At 37.9% G+C, this 23,055-nt stretch overlaps 2 protein-coding genes across 3 annotated transcripts in view; one reads left to right on the top strand and one right to left on the bottom strand.

The window, feature by feature from the left end:
* The window catches only part of STX17 (syntaxin 17), a 67,282-nt gene extending 61,095 nt beyond the window's left edge, over positions 1–6,187 (top strand). The window contains exon 8 of the mRNA XM_032164677.2: positions 73–6,187. Within this exon, the coding sequence (XP_032020568.1) occupies positions 73–312 (240 nt within the window). The 3' untranslated portion in view covers positions 313–6,187. The remainder of the gene's footprint in view (positions 1–72) is intronic.
* Positions 6,188–14,106: 7,919 nt separating this feature from the next.
* Positions 14,107–23,055, bottom strand: part of ERP44 (endoplasmic reticulum protein 44) — a 114,718-nt gene continuing 105,769 nt past the window's right edge. For both annotated transcript variants that reach the window (XM_032164676.2, XM_032164675.2), the window contains exons 11-12: positions 16,252–16,354; positions 14,107–14,329 (exon numbers count right to left, since the gene is read on the bottom strand). In XM_032164676.2, coding sequence (XP_032020567.1) covers positions 14,228–14,329; positions 16,252–16,354 — 205 coding nt within the window. In that variant the 3' untranslated portion in view covers positions 14,107–14,227. The remainder of the gene's footprint in view (positions 14,330–16,251; positions 16,355–23,055) is intronic.

Genomic DNA, 23,055 nt, shown 5'->3' on the forward strand with positions numbered 1-23,055 from the left:
CACATCACCACAGGCAGATATTCTCAACTCAATTTCTAAATTGAATTTTTTTTTTTTTTTTTTTTTTTACAGGCTGCAAAATACAAGCTGGCAGCTCTGCCTGTGGCAGGTGCACTCATCGGAGGAATGGTAGGGGGTCCTATTGGCCTCCTTGCAGGCTTCAAAGTGGCAGGAATTGCAGCTGCACTTGGTGGTGGGGTGTTGGGCTTCACAGGTGGAAAATTGATACAAAGAAAGAAACAGAAAATGATGGAGAAGCTCACTTCCAGCTGTCCAGATCTTCCCAGCCAAACTGACAAGAAATGCAGTTAAAAACCAAACTTCAGTATTATTGGTGCCAACATGTCTATCCTAATGAGGACCTTTGCTGCTGTTGGACACTCCGTCACCTTTTGGAACACAAGTATATCAAGATAGTGGCTACTGATGTTCAAGTGGGATTGAAGTATGATAAATGGATATATTTTGTTGTTTGCTGGGGTGTTCATGGAGATGTTAGAGATTGAGACCCTGGGCTAAGGGTGTATAATGTATGTCAGGTAAAGTTTGAAGACTGCCAAGGAGCAGATTTTCTCCCTGGAAATGTGAAAACTGAACCTATAACTCTGATAAGGACTTGAGATGTGTAAAAACGTTGGGTTATGGAAGACTAGTTTCTTCCATAACCCTGAATTGGAGACCTTAAGGCTGAGTGTAGATTATTGAGGTTTGTTAGCAAGGAAAAGAATAAGAGTTCTGAAGCCTTTGTTATCAGATAGCGAAATCAGGGCCTAGTGAGGAGCACAGGTGGACTACATAATGGAGTCCATTGGCGAACCCTATTGCAGTTTGGTCCAACTATATTTTCTGGTGAAGGAAATTAATGATGTAAGAAAATGAAAGAGGCTCAACTTCTCTTCCAAAAATCTTCTGGCTTCTGAACTCTTCCTCTGCCTCTCTTTAAATAAATAACACAGAATTTCAAGTGGTAGGAGACTTATTAAGCCAGTCACCAAGCTTGGTCTGTCAGCCTGTCTCCTAACACCTCAAAGATCTTGTGCCCTGTGCCATCCCTCCCTTGTAATTATGAAAAGTTCTTTGGTTTCTGGGATGAATTCTACCCATGTATAATGAGGAATTCTCTCATAACCTTTTTTGTCTTGTCTGTCATCTCTGTGCATCCCTTCCTATAACCTCTAGGTAAAAAGAAAAGAAAAAAATTTCCAGATATTTTCAACATTGTTAGAGTTTTGGCTAAAATGAACAAGGAGAAAAAACCACCAAGAACATTTCCTGGGGCATGTTCCAGTTTTGAGGGGTGATATATCTGCCAGATAGGGGGTATCTGACCCAGTCTTCTTTTCAGCTGGTCTCTAGGGGCAGCTGAGAACTCGCTTGCTACCTCACTTCTGTTACTACCATCCTTTTCCCCAGACTTTTTATCTCCTATGCATCCCTTTGCTTTCTATAGCTGGTGTTTCTTCCCCAAAATGGCGTTCCCATGCTTACCTTTCTCACATTCTAGACAATGATAGACAAAGACCCATGCAAGACTCAGACCCAGGGAAGGGTGTGGTGCTAATCTCAACACCTGACATTCACAGCGAGCATGGTCCAGCCCAACCACATGTCTATCTCAAACTGCAGAAAGGCTTTAAATTTGGAAAAAAAGAATTTAAGATTACAAGCAGCTCCCCTCTGTACCCCAACTCATTTGAAATAGGAGGAATCACCTTTTGCCTTACTTACTCTTTTTTCTGAGCACAGGGATGGGCACCTGCACCTCAGAAGGTGTGAGCTGTCTCTCTGCCAGGAGCTAAGGTTCATTAGGGGATTGGATGGTTTATCACTTCTTTCTTTCTGAGTTTACTTTTAGTAACTTTTATTGATGGCTCCCTTTCATGTCCCTGTCTAAAGAGACTTTCTCTTTCATACTTCTTGAATGTCATCAATGAAATCCAGTGAAACAGCACCATTTCTTAGTATCATTAAATAACTAGAAAGTATCAAATATTGCTGTCTGCTGCTTTATATCATTAACATTATTAATAATACCAAGAAGGAAATACTTTGAATAAGTGTCAGATTCTGATCCAGTATTGGACACCTGTGAGGCTGGGATAATTACTTTTGAATTACACCTCTTCTCTAGTTTCTGGACCTTGCTCTGTCCCTTTAACACAGGGTGGTCAAACCTGAATGAGGATCAGAACTCACCCAGGCACTTACTAAAGCAAGATTCCTAAACCTCAGTTCCAGGGGTAATTCTGACATCACCAGTCCAGCATAGTCAGCTGAAATTATAAATCTAAGATACAGTTACATCAAGATTCTGCTGTGTCATTTAATTCTGAAACTCCCAGTATTCTACCCTTCTTCATCACTGCATATTACCCCACTCTTCCATCCCAAATTGGCTATCCTTTCAGCCCACCAACTTAGCGGCAGCACTAGGGGTTCATTATAAGGTAAATCTGGTTTACACAAAGACCTGAAGGAGGCATGTATTTGAAGCTCACACTTTGTGTTGGTATCTCTCATTTTTACTGAGCCAGTGTGGAATACCACTGTATGTACTCATGTAAGCCCTTGACTTTTACTGCTCATCAGGATTGGAATATTACTCTAGCAGTCTTCACACATAGGCAAGTTATAGTCCTTTTAAAAAGTATCTCATTTTCTATAATGGAACCTAATAGCCAACTTTTTCATAGAAATTGCTAGAAGAGTTTGATCAACTATAAACGATAAAGTGTTTATAAGCATAGTCAGTATGACACAGAAACCAACCTTAAAATTGAATTTAATGTTTTATCATATCAGATTAAATATTTTCTCCAATTCATGTCTTATTTTTACTGCAACAAGTTAGAAAGTGGGAACGCTTTGATTAATGTCTTAAAATTTGTGGGCCCTCATTTGGATAAAGGCAGCAATCCTAAGGACTTTTTTTTTTTTTTTTAACATAATCTGAGAATTTCTCTGTAGAGCAGAGACTTTCAAACCTTTTGGCTGTAACCCACAGTAAAAAACGCATTTATATCAAACCTTAGAATATGCTTAATGAACAATACTTACCATTCTGATGCTTTTTATTGTTTTAGTTTTTCAAATATGCCAGTTGCAACCCACTAAATCGATATCTACCAATGGGTTGCAACCCTTAGCTTGAAAAAAACACCCTCACAGAGGAACTGGTATTTCTTGAATACCTTCCGTTTGCCAGGCACTTCACCAGGCATCTTACAAGTAAGGAAACGGCCTCAGAGAAAATAATTTGCAGAGATTTACTCAACTACAAAGGGGTGAAGCCAGGAATGTTAACTAGGTCTGTTGAGCTACAAAAACTGTTTTATGTCTCAGACTGTACAGCCTCTTTACAACACTGAGATGGGGGTCGGGGGCAGGGGCTCATGCCTGCAATCCCAGCACTTTGGGAGGCAGAGGCCAGAGGATCACTTGAGCCCAGGAGTTTGAGACCAGCCTGGGCAACATAGTGAAACTCTGTCTGTATGAAAAAAATTAAGAATTAGCTGGGTGTGGCATAGCACACACCTGTGGTCCCAGATACATGGGAAGCTGAAGTGGGAGGATCACTTGAACTCAGGAGCAGCCTTGGTGACAGAACAAGACCCTGTCTCAAAAAAAATAAAAAATAAAAAGGTGGGTCATCCATTCTGCTTTACCAAACAGGCTTTGAAATGACACATTCCATTCATTTGCATCTTTTTAAAAAACTTCTGATTCCTTACTGAGTGTCCAGCAGCCTCAAAGTTTTTAATGGTAGCTGATGCAGACGTAAACAGTGCTCAATTTGGCCCTTAAACTGTAAAATCAAGAAACAGTATCTCAATCCCATCCACCTGCCTGCAAGTTTTCTTAATGTTCACTGGTTATAACCATTGTTTAAACAGTGCTTTTTGTGTAATTTAAAAATAAACTTTAATGCTTTTTAAAACAAATTTATAATTCATAGATCAAATAATTCATAGATCAAGGATATCCTTTTGGATATCCTTGGGAAATCATGTACTTACTGTAGTGATGCTAGTGTTAATATTACTTAGACCAATTTTGAAACTGTTCTTTCAGAATTGCCTCCAAAGACATTTTGCAGATCATCCCAGAAAAGGGGGTATGATGGTGCTGTGTAGAACTGACCAGAGTTCCTGGAGGATTTTGAGGTTATACTGAAACTGAGTGCTGTACAGGGAGAATTGCATGAGTCCAAAAACCTCCTCCTGTGGGCTGCCTGCCTTCTTGCCCTCCCTTAAGTGCTCTAAGATTTTTGTACAGGAGTGAGAATCAAATACTGGTAACATCAATCACAAGAAGTTGAGGAAACCTGTAATATAACTAGATAATATAGAACCTTTTTCTTCCATTAGAGTGCAGAAACCAAACCATGCTTTGTGTTAACCTTAAATATGAAAGGTATTTCTCAGGGTCCCCTTTGTCCTTCATTGCTGCCATATGAAATCTTACAAGGAAAGCATGAAGAAAAGCCTGGGGGGAAAGTTCTCCTCGGGAATGAGGTGGTTTTTTTTGTTAGAAAGTAGAATGTGGCTGTGGTTCCCAGGTACTTAACGAATGTTAGATAATGTTCTTAAGTAATCAGAGGCCTAATAAAAGGTAAGGGAGTTTCTCTTCTAGCCTAAATTAATATTAAAAGTTCAGGAGTATTTTTTGCTTTAAAATTAATACTTTATTGTTTTTAACAGGTGGTTCTCACAATTTACGTTCATTAATTTGATGCCCTTTTACAAAGAAACTTCTTAGGTATTATAAACCATAAATATAAAGGATCCACATGGTATGTATCCACATTGCTACTTTCAAATAGAAATGGGAGATAAGAAATACACCTGTGCAATATTAAATTGAAAAAAATCCCATAAAAAGTGTCAAAGGCAAATGATTTGCTCCAGATCACAAAACTAGTTAGCACAAGAGCTAGGATTATAACCAGGGTCTAAGAAAAAAAATCCTGAAGGTAATTTAACTGAGTGTTATGCCATATCAAGTTACCTGCTAAGGCTCGTGGTCTTTCAGACTAGCTTTAACATTCCAAATCAGGCAATAGCTACAATGGAAAGATAATTGGATGGGGAATCCTGAGATCAGAGTCCTAGCTTGGCTTTGTCTCTTGTAGCAAGATTTTTAAAATCAGGGGCAGCTGTCTTCTCCCATCCCAGCCATGAATCTTCCAACCTTAGTGGTCACCAGCTTGACTCCATTCCTTATATCAAGCCTCGTCCTGTCAATTCTCCCTTAAATGTTAGTTGCATCCATTTCTAAATATATCCATGGCCATCACTCTAGTAAAAGACTATTACCTCACACCCCGCACTTGATCTTCCCCCAACTTTAAGTGGCTCAGTTCCTCATATCACTGCCACAAGAATTAACAACCATGTCCATCTTTCATTTTTCTGCTGAAAGATTTTCAGTGGTTCCCACTGAATACCAAATAAAGCTTGAATCCATTAGATTGGCATTCACAGCCTTCTATGTTCTGGCCCCAGCTTTATTTCTTGAAACTCACTACTCACCATCTGACAATGCCACTAAAAATCCACAAGAGTGATTTTAAGGTTTTTCTCTGGTGAAGGTTCAAACTGGTAATAAACCATGTTTACATTTTTCTGGTCTAAAATAATTTCTATATTACTTTATAATAGTCAGCTGGGGTTTATTTAAGCTCTTGGACAAGCCTAAAACTTGTATCCTGAAGAAAATATTTTTTTCCACCAGAAGAAATTGCATTCAGTTTCTCAACCTTCAAAACAATGTCAGTGTTGTCACTTGTGCATTTGATAGCCAAAGCACAAGTATTCTTCAGGAGCATAAATACTCCAGCCTTGAATGGACCATCGTCCAGCTCCTGTGAAAAACTTAATATTTGAGAAAGACATTCAATGGTACGTGTTTTCTATACACTTCACAAGTAGTTGAGATTTTCTTGTATTAAGGTTAATCACTAAAAAGGTGTTTACTTGGGTTTCATTAACTAAACCCCCTAAAGATGTTTTCCATTTTATTGTTAAACACTTGGTGTTAGCAAGGGTCAGCATGAGAAAAGGCCCAATGGCAAGAATTTCTGCAAATTCTGTAAAGCTTACTGAATTCATTTGTCATTTATTATATTGCTGAGTGGTGCTTGAATAAGGAAACATGCAATAAATTTACTTACTTAACCAACATTTAACTGAAGGCCTGTTGTGTGTTGAGTGCTGGGGCTATAGATAGAAAAATACTAGACCTATAGAATCTACCCCTGTAAACCATTCAGGCTAATGAATTCAGATACCTAAAGCAAGTAAATCACAGTAAAACCTGGTAAGTGCCCTAAGAGAGGAATGAACAAAGTAATACAAGGGCACACAGAGTGGAGGGGCCAAATTCTGCTTGGAAAAGAAGGGGCAGGCTTTGTGGAACGTGGTATTTGAGCAGTATCTAAAGAAGAATATGCCTGATTGAAGACGGAGTTATGGACAAAGGGCTCAAAACATAACATGGTGGGCTCACAGAAAACTAAGAAATTAAACGCACCCGAGTGATGAAGCTGGTTGGATGGAAATACAGACTAGGATGTGATCTATTTAAAATTTAATACTTCTTTGTTTATAGGAATTGATGTATTGCTTTGTGTCAGATAAGACTATTACTCCTCTGAGTTCCTCATTTTGCCTTCTTGCCGGGGAAGTTAGTATTAAATCTCACATTTGGTGGGGTTCTTGGTATACTTGGCATATTTGCCTTCCTTTCCCACAGGTTGTGCTTTCTTCCCTCTCTGCTTGAGATCATCTGCTTAACACTGAATGCCCTGTTTGTTCTTGTTCTAATAGTCATTCCATATTTATTGAAAACCCACTGAGAAAACAGTCATGAAATTTACTTACTAGTTTCTAAGTCCTTCACAATCGTTTTCCATCTCTACATGAATATTTCTTGACCACTGCAATTCAGTGGCTCCAGTTTTCACTTATGGTTAATTCTGCAACGTTCTCGAACTTCAGAGGGGTAAAATTCCTTCACTGGTGGTGGTGTGATCTCCCCAACTAGACTGTAATCTGCTTTCAGGACAGGGATCACATCATCTTTGAGTACTTCTTGCAATGAAACACAGTGATGAGAAGGAAAAAAGAAACTACATTCCTGTTAGTGATTGTTAGATGATGAGTGATGAGGTAATAGCATGTGAGTTCTGCTCTCTTTTGGGGACACGTATTGAAATATGAAATAGCTTTCTAAGACATATCAAATCCTTACTTAGTACCCACTTTTGTATATTAACAGGAATGAATGATGCGACAGAAGAAATCCGGACAACAACTCCAGGACTTGGAAATCATGAATTTAAATTTTCAGAATTTGCAGGTGAAGATATGTCTATCTCTTTTCCCAATTAAAAGTCATGACTTGGAAGAGAGAGGATATAGGACATGAATCACTGAAGAAATGCTGTGGGAAAATTCGGACTGACTTATCTTCTGCCCTACCTTAGGATTGCTAGGTCAGAATTGCAGGAATCCAAGAAGTATTGATAGTCTGACAGACTAGTATTGAAACAGGATGCAGCAGCAGGAATTTAATGGCCATGTCAAGCAAGCAGGTATTGGCATTGGGCAAGGGCGGGGCTGAAGAGGTAAGCATTTGACAGGATTTGAACCTGGGTCTCGAATGCTAAGGTTCATATACTTATTCCAACAAACGGCCACTCAATTAGCTTATAGGAATGAAAAGGAATCAAATGGCATTAATAGTTCTCCATAGTTCCCTTTCTGTCCTCTGTAGGTTTTAATGTTCATAACAGGTTGCTGCCATTTATCAGGGTACACTGGGGGTCAACAATTCAGGACGTTCTTAACTCTTCCTCCTTCCTACCTTGACACCTTGCTATCTCACAGGGTGGTTATGAGGATTAAAAGACTAAATTCATGTTCAGTGCCTAGAATAGTGCCTGGCTCCTACTAACTGTGCAAATGTTAGTTGCTATTACTAATTGTTACTATTTTTTCCCAAAGTTTAAAGGAAATGCACATTAATTTAAAAAAGGTATCATGTACCTACAAGACTAGTGTTAGGGAGACACCTAAAATGAGTAGAGACTTGAGAAATATACTAAGAATCCTTAAAACGATTTTTTCAAAAGGCTTTATTAAGAAGACGGTTCAAAGATGACAGATGCCTGTTAGAAAGTGCATCTTTTTCATCTTTATTAAGAATGATATCCAAACATGAAAATATGTAAGATCCGGTTAGGAGCAGGGTGATCATACATCCCAGTTTGTCTGGGACAGCCTTGATTTACATCTGTTGTCCTGGTGAAATTATTACTAATGCTCCCTTTTCATCTCAATGTCCTGGTTTGGATGAAAAAAATTACATGGTCACCTTAGTAATAAGGGCAATGAAAATAAGTGTGGCGTTATCAAAAAACAGAGCATCTATATTCTAAAAGAATTGATCATTTCTAGGCTTAGATAAAAAACAAAATCCCAACATTAGTGGGAAAGTACACATGCAAGTTAAATTACTACCAGTAATATGAAAAACAAGAAAATAGAAAATGTTCCAGAACACTGAGCTTGGGCAAAAGGCTAAATTTAAGGGGTAAAAGCTGGATTCCAGGAGCCACAGACCAGGAAATTTACCTTTGAATCCTGGAAAATTTCTGAAATGGACAGTGTTTTAAATCAGAAAGCCATGCTCATTCTGAAGTCAGAATTGATCACTCAGAATTGATGACCTGTTCTATAATCCTTGCTGTGTGCATAGCCAGGAATGCCATGTTCTGTTCCCCTTCCTGGGCAGTAGGTAGGGCAAGAAAACAAGGCATCAGGATTCTAATATTGATCTAATCCTATGTAGGAAGTTTATGCAGGGCACCAGGACAGTAGGCATGTGGTTTCCTCCCTGGTAGCCATGGCAATAAGTAAAACACATGGGACATGTTGTTATTACCGGAGAGGACTAGAGCTGTGAGAAAAAAACAGGTCAGCAATACCTAACAATACTTTTATTACAGTAAGATAATAGAAAAATGACAGTCTTTATTAATAACAATTCTCCTGGAGAAGAGCCTGATGTGCTTAGAAAAGTATAACTCTTTCTATTCTGAGCAAGAAAGCACTTCCTCTAGGAAGGCTCCCAATTCCCAAGGCTGTACACACCTCCACGTTCTCTGCGACTAACTCACATCCTAGCACCTACAACATTCCATTATTTACACATCTATTTTGCTCCTTCACTCGACTTTCAGCTCCTTGATGGTAGGTACAGTCTCCTTACTGTTAGATCTGTGGCCTGGAAACAGTAGATAATGCTTGCTGAATGGCAGATGAGTGGTGTTTTGAAAACCACAACAGGGATATTTTGTCAACTCAAGTCCATGAGGCCACGCTAGGGGTCAGGTTTACCTCACAGCAAATGTGGAGTTCAGAAATTTTCCAGCACCTCTGCGGGACTCTGCATTACCCAAGAGGGTATTCAAGTGTTATTCTGATAGGTATCTCTGGGTTGGTGTGCACTGTAAGATTTTAATATCTTCTAGACAAAAACTCTTAGGACCCCAAAGCCGGATTCGGATACAGGATTAAAGGTGACTAGATTCACCTAAACACGTAGTTGTGATGGACAGAATCATCAGATAATTGAGATCTGCAGATTAACCAGTAGAGCTCATTCCACTTATGGTGATGCTTTCTTGTTCTTTATTCATTTGCTCACATACTTATTATTTAATTTGGCTTTTTTTTTCCATCAGAGATTTCCTGAGTACCTTCAGTGTCCCAAGTGCTGGGATTACAAAGATAGAGGAGTTCGTGCTTTCAGGGCATTCACACAGTGATAAGGAAGAGAGATACGTGTACTTCTAACTCTGAATTAGACTGGGTACTCTAAAATCCATAAAGGACTGTGGGATCACAGGGAGTGACAAGTGTTATTAGGCACTAAGGATGAATAGCAGGAATTTACTAAGCAGGGTTGGGGGAAGGGGTATTTTAGAGAAGCAATTTGTAAGCTGCACTGTTCCTCTTCTGGTGACTCCAAAACCTATTGTTTAAGGGCAGGCCAGCCTTTCCCCAATGTGTTCTTCAAGAGGGAACTTGGATGCTTCAATGAAAGGCTGGGTTTGAGTGATCACATGGATTCATATAGCTTCCCATTCTGATTCGGTACAATTAAATTACCTGGGAAATAACTTTAAATCTGAAAAAGCTAGCAACTGTGGTCATCTAGATTCTGAGTAAAGGGTTTACAATATGTTATTTATAACAAAGTGAATTAGTAAAAAGTCTCAAATGTAGAAATATTTTATAAATATAATTTTATTACTTGGAAATACATACAAAAATTCAAACACAGCTAAAAAACAGTTGCTAAGCAGAGGTCCTATCTAACCTGGTTTAATGAACATAAAGTTATTATCAGCATAAAACTTGAGTCCTGAAATTGTCTTCAGAGTCTTTAAATAATGGGTTTAAAAACAGATAACTGTTTTGTTCTTTACACCTATTTAAATCTTTCCCCCAAATACAGAGTACAAACATTTGTTTGGTTCATGAGGTTTTATTTTAGAAAAATAGCTAAAGCTATTAGCTAATTATTTGAAAACTGCAATACATTTGCTCCATTTCCAGTCTTCCGTCACCTTACATTCTCCATGGTTTCTCAAAAATTCCCAATAGTTGTTAATAGAAAGCATTTGCAACCTCCAGCAGCTCTCTAGGATACAGAAGTGTGGGTCTAACAACCTTGAAATCATTTAAGGTGACAATAATTTTTTTTTTTTTTTACTTTTCATTTTTGCAATTTCATGTCATTTTGTTTTGGTCCAGCCATATCTCCTTGTAGGAGAAAAAAAACTGAGTTATTCTGTTCTTCCTGACTGTCAATCCATTACACTACTTTATCCATTCTTTTTGCCCTCGGGTTTAAAAAAGAAAAAAAAAAAGCCTTCTTGACAACCTTAGCATTTTCTATAAATTTAAGCTTATTGTGAGCTTGAACATTTCAAACACTTCTATATTTCACTCTCCTCCCTGTAGCTTTTGTCATGCCAGTTTTCCCTTCTTTTGCAAATGATCTTTCTTTGACAACCTGGCTTCATCAGAGAGCTCTGAGATGCTTTAGATGCCCATTCTCTATCTTATTGGCTAGGTTCTTTTAACTTAAAGAAAAAAGATAATTTGTAGAATGTCATCTAAAAGTTTTCATCCTTTTATGGTCCCCCTCACAATTTGAAAAACTGGAAGAGGTAGCTGGCTAAGAAGCAGAAAGGCCTCCTTTTGGTTTTGGGGACTCAACCGTGTTCTTCAGTCTGGTCTTACACCCTCTCTTCCCAGCTGAGAAGCCTGAGGCCCCAAGTAGATTAGATAAACCAGGGAAGACTTCTACCTGAAATGGTCTGATTCACGGTTCAGAGGGGAACAAGTCTAATTTTGAGACTTGCTTCCACAGTATTCTTTCTCAAACTTTAAAGTGAACATACTTCCCTGCTTGCAATCAGTTGATGGATCTCTGCTGCCTACAATATATACTACAAACCCCTTAGTCTGGCACACAAGGCCCTGTGTGACCAGCTCCCATTTCTTTTTCTAGCTTCCCCAACCCCAAATGCCTTACTAAAAGAACTTTTTTCTCTAATGCATTAGGCTGTTTCATACCTTTGCTCAGATTATTCTCTCTCAGCCAGATCCCTACCTCCTGAGAACACCTATTCATCTTTTAAAGGCTCAAAATAAAAAATAATGTCCTCAAATCTCTGCAATTGAGTGCTCCTTTATGCCCTCTTTAACCTTTATTTTCTTCTGTCTTTACATCTATAACACGTTACAGTCATTGTTTACATATCCATCTGCCTGACTAGGCTGTAAACAACTCTAGGGCAGAAATAATGCTTTATTCAGCTTTACATCTTTCATAATATACTACAGCACCAAAAAAGTTGCACTGAATAAATGTCAGACTGAAATCTGCTTCCCTGTGACTTCCTCAAATCCTAGTTCAAGCCCTGGGATCCAGATAGATAGACAATGCCAGCCCTTCAAATATCTAAAGACTGTCCCAGTCCAAGTCTTCTCCAAGCAAAACAGCCTTAACATCCATGTTTTAAAAACTTTTTATCCAGGCTGTCCTTTCATGGAGTGCACTTGAGCTTAGTGACTTTTTATAAAATTAGGCACCAAGTCCTAATGAGTGCTGAGCCCCTCAGGGTAAAAAAGTAACCAAGGTCACTTTGCTTCTCATTCATTAAACAAACGCCTGATGGTGACTACTAATTGTCCAGAAATTCTAGGCACTAGTGATATAGACATTAAATTTAGTTTCCTTGTCCTCAATGACTTCACAGTCCAGAGAAGACAATGATAGTGGCAGGGCTAGAGCCTAGGCCCAATATGCATGAATGCTAAATAATACTTTCTCAAATCACCTCCCTTTTTAACAGCCACTTTATCATCTTAGAGCATACTGAACACGTATTCCTTGAGGCCTTTTTCATAATAACTACTCTCAAGCCAGCTCTCTGCAACCTAACCCTTGAATTGTATCTTTTGTTGATTATTTTTTCAAACCCAATTATAGGATTACTATATTATTCCAGTTGATTGCATGTGCTGCTTTTGGTCCTGTGTGCTATCTTGTTGAATGTTTGTGAATTTCCATGCTGACCCTCACAGATCTGGTCCATCAATCTAACCTGAAGACCATAACTCTAACTTCATTCAACTTATTGGTTAAAAGCAATGAGGATAACAGAACTAAGGCCCAATCTCTAGAACGCTCCATCCTGCTTTCTTATTCACAATCTGGTACAATACATTAAATATACCCCTTATCACCTTATTGATATTTATTATTTTGAATAAAACTATGGAAACTATGGATAAATCATGCATAACTAGGAATTATAAGCTGGTTTTTAAAAATAACAATCATTAAATATCCATTATAAATATTAATTTTATTTTAAAAGAATTGGAAGATGTTACATATATTACATACTACATATAATGGCACATGTCAGCCTTTTAAGCTTAAAAATAATTGTTTCCCAAACCGGGATTGATTTATACCCAAGTATAAAATGACCCTTGGCCTATAGCACCAACCCAGGCCCAGAGGAAAAGCCAATTTTGAGCCTGTTTGTCCTCTGGCATTGGGCTTCCTGATATGACACTGAGGGTCCTCTCCCTCTGGTTTTATTCCCTGGCAGTATTGAGGCCTGGCACAGGGACTCATCTTACTATATGCTGCAGGCCTGGGAAATCAGGGAATCTAGAGGGGGTAGGGTCCTCTAACCATTCTATAATGAAAAAAAAGTTAAATATGTTCCTTATTCTGTGTTTTTGATTTATACAACTATAACAAGACTCTACAAGACAGAAAGAGGTTAAAATTGCTGAAATACAATTTCTCTGCTGGTTCTTTTCTTTGGAAATTGAAGTCTCATAATAGGAGGAGCCTTAAAAGTCATCTAGTTCTGACTGGTAACCTGTTCCACTGTCACCTCCCTTTCCCAGATTTAGGTATAATTCATTCAAAGTTTTAAATGCCATCCATATGCCATATTTTTAGACAAACACAGAAGCTTAATAATACTTTTCATTTTTTCTTGGTTCATAAGGACAATTCCTGCCAAATGTTCTCTCGTATGACTCTCCTCCGCTTCAAAGTATGTTTAAGTTACACATTAAGAATCCAAAAAAATACCACTATGGAATTTTCATAAGCAATATCCAACCAATCAGTAAAACACAGTACACAGTGTGAAAATTTTAATTTATTCCCCTCCCAAGTATCCAGAATGTATATCTCTTTAGCTTTGAGAAATGAGATACTGAAAATACCAACAGAATTGATCATATGAAAGAAAGAAAAGCACATACGACACAGGAAACATCCCTAAGTCCTCCCTACCCTAATAGTGCAAGTTAATGGTAAGTTTCTGGCAATGTCACCTTTCACTTGATTTATAAAACTTTTACAGGACAGATTTAAAGTGGAGATAGGCCTCTGATTTTTATTTTTAAATCCTAGCAGGTTTTTTTTTTTTTTCAAGAGGCAACTATATTAAATGACAATGCATTTTGAGTCAGGGAGAAAAAAATTAAAAACCCAAAATTTCTTTCAGTTTATTCAAAATAAAAATACACATAGAATTATGAAAATATAGGTTTACTATTTCCACCACGTAGGTTGATGCTGCTGTTGAAAGGCTTACAAACTGTTTTTCAAGTTTTTAAAGCTCATCTCGATCCCTCAATAGAGTATACCTATATTCACTGGGTGCTAGTTTCTGGAAGGAGCTCTCAGGTGGACTGCTTGCTACATCTTGGGCTTGCTACAAAAGAAAGAATAAAACATTTTTATACCAATATAGTTTATAGTGCTATAATATTTTAATAAGAGTATTCGATGAATGGTAGTTCCCCTATAATTATTTGCTTATTAATCAATGAAAGCAACTGTGTGCCAAAGCAGGATATTTAAATGTGAAATCTTGCTTTCCTCATTTCAAATGCTCTTACTCAGATTCTCCAGGGCAGGGTTGCCACAGGGCCGTTAACTGTGGGCTTGTTTTACATTTGCTGAGGTGTGGTGGAAGGGACCAAAATACCTGACACCTGGGTGCTTTCCTAGACTAGTCTACAGAGGTAGCACAACCCTAGGTTGGCCCAAACCCTTCCCTTTTGCGCATGACTGCTAAGAGAATTAACAGCATCCACTCTGTAGATATTTAGTTATCAATTACCAGGATACCAGAAATTATTACAACTTAGTTGAAATAAAGAGGAAAGCAAACACTTCAATGCTGAAATTAATTTCTGTAGTATTTTACTTGTGTACCAAGTGAAACAAGAGCTACTTCCAAGAATTTTAAAGAAAAGGCAGTGCAGTCTATCCTCTATTTCCAAATTGTGAGCTCAAGAGCAGGCCTGATTGTTCTCCTCATTTTAATATCCCCTGTAGTTGACATAGGCACACAGTGCATATATTACATACTATATGTAATGGCACATTAATTCTAACAGGAAGCAATGTGTCTACAAACTTATCATTTGACTTTATCATGTTTCTCTTTCCCAATACATTTTTAATTTTTTCAGTGAGATATATGTTTGGATTAAGCTGAAATTATATTACTATAAAACAAACATTTGTTTGGTGCCCTCTGTTAGTACACAAAGATGAACAAATATAAGTTCACTGTCTAATGAGGAAATTGAAACAAATCAGGATAATACAATAACGGTAAATGACATCTTTTCCTAATCTGATAAAATACTATGCAGGCCTTCTTTTCTGAGGAAAATAATCACCTTTGGGTTACAGCTAACAAGTTTGCCTCCTATAGTTGTTAATTATCAAAAATATGACATAATTTTTAAAGAAAAAAGCATGTTGTTGGATTCCTATAGGGAACTCTTGCCTCTGAACCTAATCTGACTCTTAAATAAGGTAAAGAAAAACTCAGTTTTTATTTTCCTTTTATAAATAGAGGTTTTATAGGCAAAATAATGGATTTAAGTTCTAAGCATATGAAATAGAGGGTTTTGGTACATAACATCTTCTCTCCAGGTATCATGGTGATAGGCATGATAGAAATCATAATCTATCAAAATGCAAACTTAGGGCTGTTTAGTACAGTCGGAACATAGAAATTACTTGTAACAGAAGTTATAAGGTGGAAATGGTAAAATTCTCAGGTAAAAAAGAACACATAAAGGAACATAAAATTTTGATAAAACAGTTGTCAAGTATTCTAAATCACAAATGGGAAAGCTGCATTAAACCATAAGGTTTTGAGCATTACAAATAGTGTATTTTTGAAGGCTCTTAGAATGAGTTAGCAAGAATAACAAATCACTACTTTCTTTATAGTGTGGTCAATCTTCCAGCCACAGAGGAAGGCTTGGACAATTACTGGAATCCACTGATTTCTTCACTGATTTATCTGCTTTAGATTCCTATTTCGTATTCCCATGTGAAGCCACCTATATTTAACTGTTATAGCCATATTCCACAGAGGTCACATCAGAACACTTTTATATGATCAAGAACCTACGTTATAATATTCTTTCAACTTTTCTGAAGACCTAAAGCTTTAAAAATTAATTTAAAAGGATAATTTCTACTCAGAATTTCTCTACACAAATATTCAGAAGCTGAAGTTCAAGCCGATGCAAGAACTTCAGACCCTCTTTGAGGCTAACTGAAAAACGAAAAAAAGAGTTCCCATTGAAAAACAAACAGGAGTCCTACCTCTCCTGGGGCTGTATCAGTTGGATCAGGTCCATGATGGAATTCTCTGTGCAGTTTTCCAGAATGTAAGTCAAATACGAATTGCTTGAGTTTTCCAGGAATTCTAAAACCAGAGTCAAATAAAATATAAACTGTTAAAATGGACTTATCTCTATTTTACCAACTTCACAGTATTAAAAAAAACTTTTGCTCACCTATAATCCCACCATCCTACCATAACTATTGCAGGCCAGGTATGTGTCAAACATTTTTACACAGTTGTAAGCACAGTATCCAGATACTCAGTTTTGTACTCTACTTCCTGTACTTGTTTCATAGAAAATTTTCCATGCTTATCATTAAGGCACATTATAGTCTATCGAGATGCTGTACCCTAAATTACTTAACCATTTTTTATTAATGAGCACTTTATATATTTTCCTAAATTACATATATGTAACTAAAAAAAACCTTTGTTCTGCAACATCACACTAAAAATAACAGGGCTCAAGGGAAAAATAGGGGCTAACCACTTAAAACTATGCAGCTTTGTAACCAAAGCACTACTACGAAGCTGTAACAAAAATATTAGCACCATCCAATGTCCACCACCATTTAAACCTAGTGTCAACCAGGTGATCCTCTGCAGCCTTAACATAAAGCTTGTGAGCCCACTTTTGAGGTTCAGGTCCTTAAGGCCCTTCACTAGACAGTAAAAACCAATTTCATCAAATTAACCTGAACCAGGGCATAGCATTTTCATGTATTTTTTCCTAAACATAGGGGGAAATGTCTTCATAACTTCTTCAAACCACACATTGCAACTTCATTGGATAGCTTAACATTGTGAAAAGCAAAGCACTTCTCAAGATCATTAAACTAGCTTTTATTTACACTAAGAAGGGCACTTCTCCAGGATTTTCAGTTGTTTTGTTTTGGAGGTCTTCATATACCCCTGTGGCATTCTCTTTACGAAAAAGCTTATTCTGATGGCTTCAGGACATTCTGAGGATAATGATATATGAACCGACACAACTTCACTTTCTATGGACACTATTCTCTTAATTACCAATCATGTATGAGCAAATCTGCAGCACAGAAACAATGCACTGTAGCAGACAACACCATACCGAGCTAAGCAAATTTATATATCAGGCTTTCTTCTTTGTAATATTTCCTTGAGTTATATATAATAAAGTAGGATTACCAGGTTAACAAATAAGAGCTTTTGACCAAGTGTGAGCAAATTATACCTACAAAACATCAGTTGGTTTTTACTGTCTACCTGTTTGTTCTTCAAAGTCTTGCCAACATGTCTTTTTTAAATTAAAATTGGTTTTGCTAATTTGATAAGATACCTGCATTTTAATTTATATTTCTTCACAAATTAAGCATTTTTTCATTGCTTGTCTGAATTTACATCTCTGCTCATATGAATTGTCTGCCTTCTGAGATCTTGGTGCTTTAAAAAATTAATTATATATTTTAAATAGAAACACTTTTTCATTCTGTTACAAGAATTAAAATGCAGGTCCATATACACTTTAATTCCTTGGGTAGAATTAATTGACTTTTAAAATCATTTTTTTTGGTAGCAAATAGCTGGCTTGTAGTTAATATTACCAGTTTCTTTTTCCTTTTATCCTCTACTGAGGTCCCAGAAGTGCTGTTTCTTCCCTTCAATAACTCCCACTGAGATGTACCAACCAATAACTTCATTGTATACCCATTTTGGCTCCCCACTAGCTCCAATGCAACAGAGACCAGCAGGTGCCAAATGCAGTTTACAAATACAAATGACTGTCAGGTAGCTGTATTGACAGAATGCCTCTGAAAGGTTCTCTGGTGCTGAAGTAACTGCACATGCACCAGAGATAAACATTGAGAGGAGATCAATTTAAATTTAATCTGACATCATCTACTGTCACCCACAGCAAGTGCTAAAATATATCCATTCAATCCATAGCATTGCAAATGGTCTATAATGTTTAAGATAAAGCCTCTGCTAGTTTATGAGGTCCAAAGATTATCACAACTAATACAGTGTGAACTGCTTCTGCTAGTCAAGAAATAATTTATGATTAAATCTTAAATGTGACAAATTCATGAAAACACTCAAAACACATTTTTCCAAGCTGACTTTTTTCCATTGTCAACAGATGAAAGAAAAAATTGTGTGCAAAAGGAAGACGAGAGATAGGATGAATCTGAATTGATGCAGTAGAAAAATAGATTATAAAAGAGCTCTTATCTAGCTTGTGGCCAGAAACTATCCATCATTATTAAGAAGAAACATTCAGTGAATCAACATTAAATTGTCAAGAAGACAGACAATGTGGTAATCTCCTAAACATGAAAATAAATGGGCCCTTGCCATAATAAATAAAATTATATATATCACTCTTTAGGGCAAAATTGTTCTAATTAGAACACCTGTTTCCCATCCTCCAGTTACTTTTTTGTTTATTTACAATTCTTTATTTTTAAGTGAGACAAAATTTTGACATAGTGAAATGCACAAATGTTAAGTGTATGAACAAACTTTGACAGATGAATACAAGGTAATACGTATTTTTATTATTAAAATTTACATACAGCAGAATTCGCCTTTTTAGGCTTAAGTTTTATGAGTTTTAACATGTGCATAGCATTTTGCTACCAGCTGCTAAAACCAGGTACAGAACAATTCTAACACCCTTTTTAAGTCAGACTCTCCCATTTCCCATAACCCCTGGCAACTGTTGACCTTCTATGATGTCATTTCTACAAAATCGTACAACATGTAATTATAAGAATGGCTTTTTTTTTCACTTGGCATATTGCATTTGAGATTCATTCAGCCATTTTGGTATGTCTAAAAAGATCTGTTCCTGTATCCATTGCTGAATAGTATATCCCATTGAGTAGATATACAATTAGTTTATCCATTCATCCATTCAAGGACATTCAAGTTCTTTCCAGATTTTGGTGATTATGAACAATACTGCTACAAACATTTGTGCACAAGTGTTTGTGAACTTTGTCTAGAACAAATGCCAGGTTATATGGTAGGTACATGTCTAACTTTTAAAGAAACTGCCAAACTGTTTTCTAGAGTGGCTGTATCATGTTGTAATCCACCTGCAATGTATGAAACTTCCAGTTGTTCCACATCCTCATGAATACCTTGTATTATCAGTATTTTAATTTAGGCATTCTAAAAAATACATACTAATGATGTTGAGCACCTTTCACATGTGTTTATCTGCCATCCCTATATCTTCTTTACATTCTATCAGTATCTTTCACAGAACAAAAGTTTTTAATTTGATGAAGACCAATTTATAAATGATTTCCTTTTATGGATAGTGCTTTTGATACTCTAAGAACTCTCTGTGAAACCCCAGGTCATAAAGAGTTTCTCCTATGTTTGTTTCTAAGAGTTTTCTAGTTTTATCTTACATATAGGTACATGATAAATTCTAAGTTAATTTTTCATAGAAGTAAATTCTTTTTTTGGTATGAGGACATTCAGTTGGTCTAGCACCATCCATTGAAAAGACTATCCTTTCCCCACTGAATTGCCTTAGCACCTTTAAAAAAAATCGATTACTGGGATTACCCTTCCAAGATGGCCAAACAGGAACAGCTCCAGTCTGCAGCTCCCACTATGTTCAATGCAGAAGACGGGTGATTTCTGCATTTCAAACTGAGGTACCTGGTTGATCTCACTGGGACTGGTTGGACAGTGGGTGCAGCCCATGGAGGGCAAGCCGAAGCAGGGCAGGGCATCACCTCACCCAGGAAGTGCAAGCAATTGGGGGATTTCCCTTTCCTAGCCAAGGGAAGCCTGACAGACTGTACTGGAAAAACAGGACATTCCTGCCCAAATACTGCGCTTTTCCAACGATCTCAGCAAACTGCACACCAGGGGATTATATCCCACACCTGGCTCAGCGGCTCCCACACCCACTGCTAGCTAGCGCAGCAGTCCGAGATGGAACTGCGAGGTGGCAGCCTGGCTGGAGGAGGGGCGCCTGCCATTGCTGAGGCTTGACTAGGTAAACAAAGCGGCCAAGAAGCTCGAACTGGGTGGAGCCCACTGCAGCTCAACAAGGCCTGCTTGCCTCTGTAAACTCCACCTCTGGGGGCAGGGCATAGCTGAACAAAAGGCAGCAGAAACTTCTGCAGACTTAAACATCCCTGTCTGACAGCTCTGAAGAGAGCAGTGGTTCTCCCAGCATGGTGTTTGAGCTCTGAGAACGGGCAGACAGCCTCTGCAAGGGGGTCCCTGACCCCCATGTAGCCTAACTGGGAGACATCTCCGGGTAGGAGCCGACTGACACCCCATACAGCTGGGTGCCCCTCTGAGACGAAGCTTCCAGAGAAAGGATCAGGCAGCAGTATTTGCTGTTCTGCAATATTTGCTGTTGTGATACCCAAACAGGGTCTGGAGTGGACCCCCAGCAAACTCCAACAGACTTGCAGCTGAGGGACCTGAGTGTTAGAAGGAAAACTTAACAAACAGAAAGGAATAGCATCAACATCAACAAAAAGGACGTTCACACAAAAACCTCATCTGTAGGTCACCATCATCAAAGACCAAAGGTAGATAAAACCACAAAGATGAGGAGAAACCAGAGCAGAAAAGCTGAAAACTCTAAAAACTAGAGTACCACTTCTCCTCCAAAGGATCGCAGCTCCTCACCAGCAATGGAACAAAACTGGAAAGTTGACAGAAGTAGGCTTCAGAAGGTCGGTAATAAAAAACTCCTCCAAGTTAAAGGAGGATGTTCGAACCCATCACAAGGGAGCTAAAAACCTTGAAAAAAGATGAATGGCTAACTGGAATAAACAGTGTAGAGAAGACTTTAAATGACCTGATGGAGCTGAAAACCATGGCACGAGAACTATGTGACACATGCACAAGCTTCAGTAGCTGATTCGATCAAGTGGAAGAAAGGGTATCAGTGATTGAAGATCAAATTAATGAAATAAAGTGAGAAGCTTAGAGAAAAAAGAGTAAAAAGAGACAAACAAAGCCTCCAAGAAATATGGGACTACGTGAAAAGACCAAATCTACATTTGACTGGTGTACCTGAAAGTGACGGGGATAATGGAACCAGGCTGGAAAACACTCTTCAGGATATTATCAGGAGAACTTCCCCAACGTAGAAAGGCAGGCCAACATTCAAATTCAGGAAATACAGAGACCACCACAAAGATACTCCTCGAGAAGAGCAACCCCAAGACACAATTGTCAGATTCACCAAGTTGAAATGAAGGAAAAAATGTTAAGGGCAGCCAGACAGAAAGGTCAGGTCACCCACAAGAAGTCCATCAGACTAACAGTGGATCTCTCGGCAGAAACTCTGCAAGCCAGAAGAGAGTGGGGGCCAATATTCAACATTCTCAAAGAAAACAATTTTCAACACAGAATTTCATATCCAGCCAAACTAAGCTTCATAAGTGAAGGAGAAATAAAATCCTTTACAGACAAGCAAATGCTGAGAGATTTTGTCACCACCAGGCCTGCCTTACAAGAGCTCCTGAAGGAAGCACTAAACATGGAAAGGAACAACCAGTACCAGCCACTGCAAAAACATGCCAAAGTATAAAGACCATCAATGCTAGGAAGAAACTGCGTCAACTAACAAGCAAAATAACCAGCTAACGTCATAATGACAGGATGAAATTCACACATAACAATATTAACCTTAAATGTAAATGGGCTAAATGCCCCAATTAAAAGACACAGACTGGCAAATTGGATAAAGAGTCAAGACCCATCAGTGTGCTGTATTCAGGAGACCCATCTCACATGCAGACACACACATAGGCTCAAAATAAATGGATGGAGGAAGATCTACCAAGCAAATGCAAAGCAAAAAAAAAAAAAGCAAGGGTTGCAATCCTAATCTCTGATAAAACAGACTTTAAACCAACAAAGATCAAAGAGACAAGGCCATTACATAATGGTAAAGGGATCAATTCAACAAGAAGAGCTAACTATCCTAAATATATATGCACCCAATACAAGAGCACCCAGATTCATAAAGCAAGTCCTTAGAGACCTACAGAGAGACTTAGACTCCCAGACAATAATAATGGGAGGCTTTAACACCCCACTGTCAATATTAGACAGGTCAATGAGATACAAGGTTAACACAGATATCCAGGACTTGAACTCAGCTCCACACCAAGCTGACCTAATAGACATCTACAGAACTCTCCACCCTAAATCAACAGAATATACATTCTTCTCAGCACCACATCACATTTATTCCAAAATTGACCACATAGTTGGAAGTAAAGCACTCCTCAGCAAATATAAAAGAACAGAAATCACAGCAAAATGTCTCTCAGACCACAGTGCAATTAAATTAGAACTCAGGATTAAGAAACTCACTCAAAACCACACAACTATATGGAAACTGAACAACCTGCTCCTGAATGACTACTGGGTACATAACAAAATGAAGGGAGAAATAAAGATGTTCTTTGAAACCAATGAGAACAAAGACACAGCATACCACAATCTCTGGGAAACATTTAAAGCAGTCTGTAGAGGGAAATTTATAGCACTAAATGCCCATAAGAGAAAGCAGGAAAGATCTAAAATTGATACCCTAACATCACAATTAAAAGAACTAGAGAAGCAAGAGCAAACTAATTCAAAAGCTAGCAGAAGGCAAGAAATAACTAAGATCAGAGCAGAACTGAAGGAGATAGAGACACAAAAAACCCTTCAAAAAATCAATGAATCCAGGAGCTGGTTTTTTGAAAAGATTAACAAAATTGATAGACCGCTAGCAAGACTAGTACAGAAGAAAAGAGAGAAGAATC

The sequence above is a fragment of the Hylobates moloch genome, unplaced genomic scaffold (genome assembly GCF_009828535.3).
Source record: "Hylobates moloch isolate HMO894 unplaced genomic scaffold, HMol_V3 SCAFFOLD_10, whole genome shotgun sequence".
In the NCBI taxonomy this organism is placed as follows: domain Eukaryota; kingdom Metazoa; phylum Chordata; class Mammalia; order Primates; family Hylobatidae; genus Hylobates; species Hylobates moloch.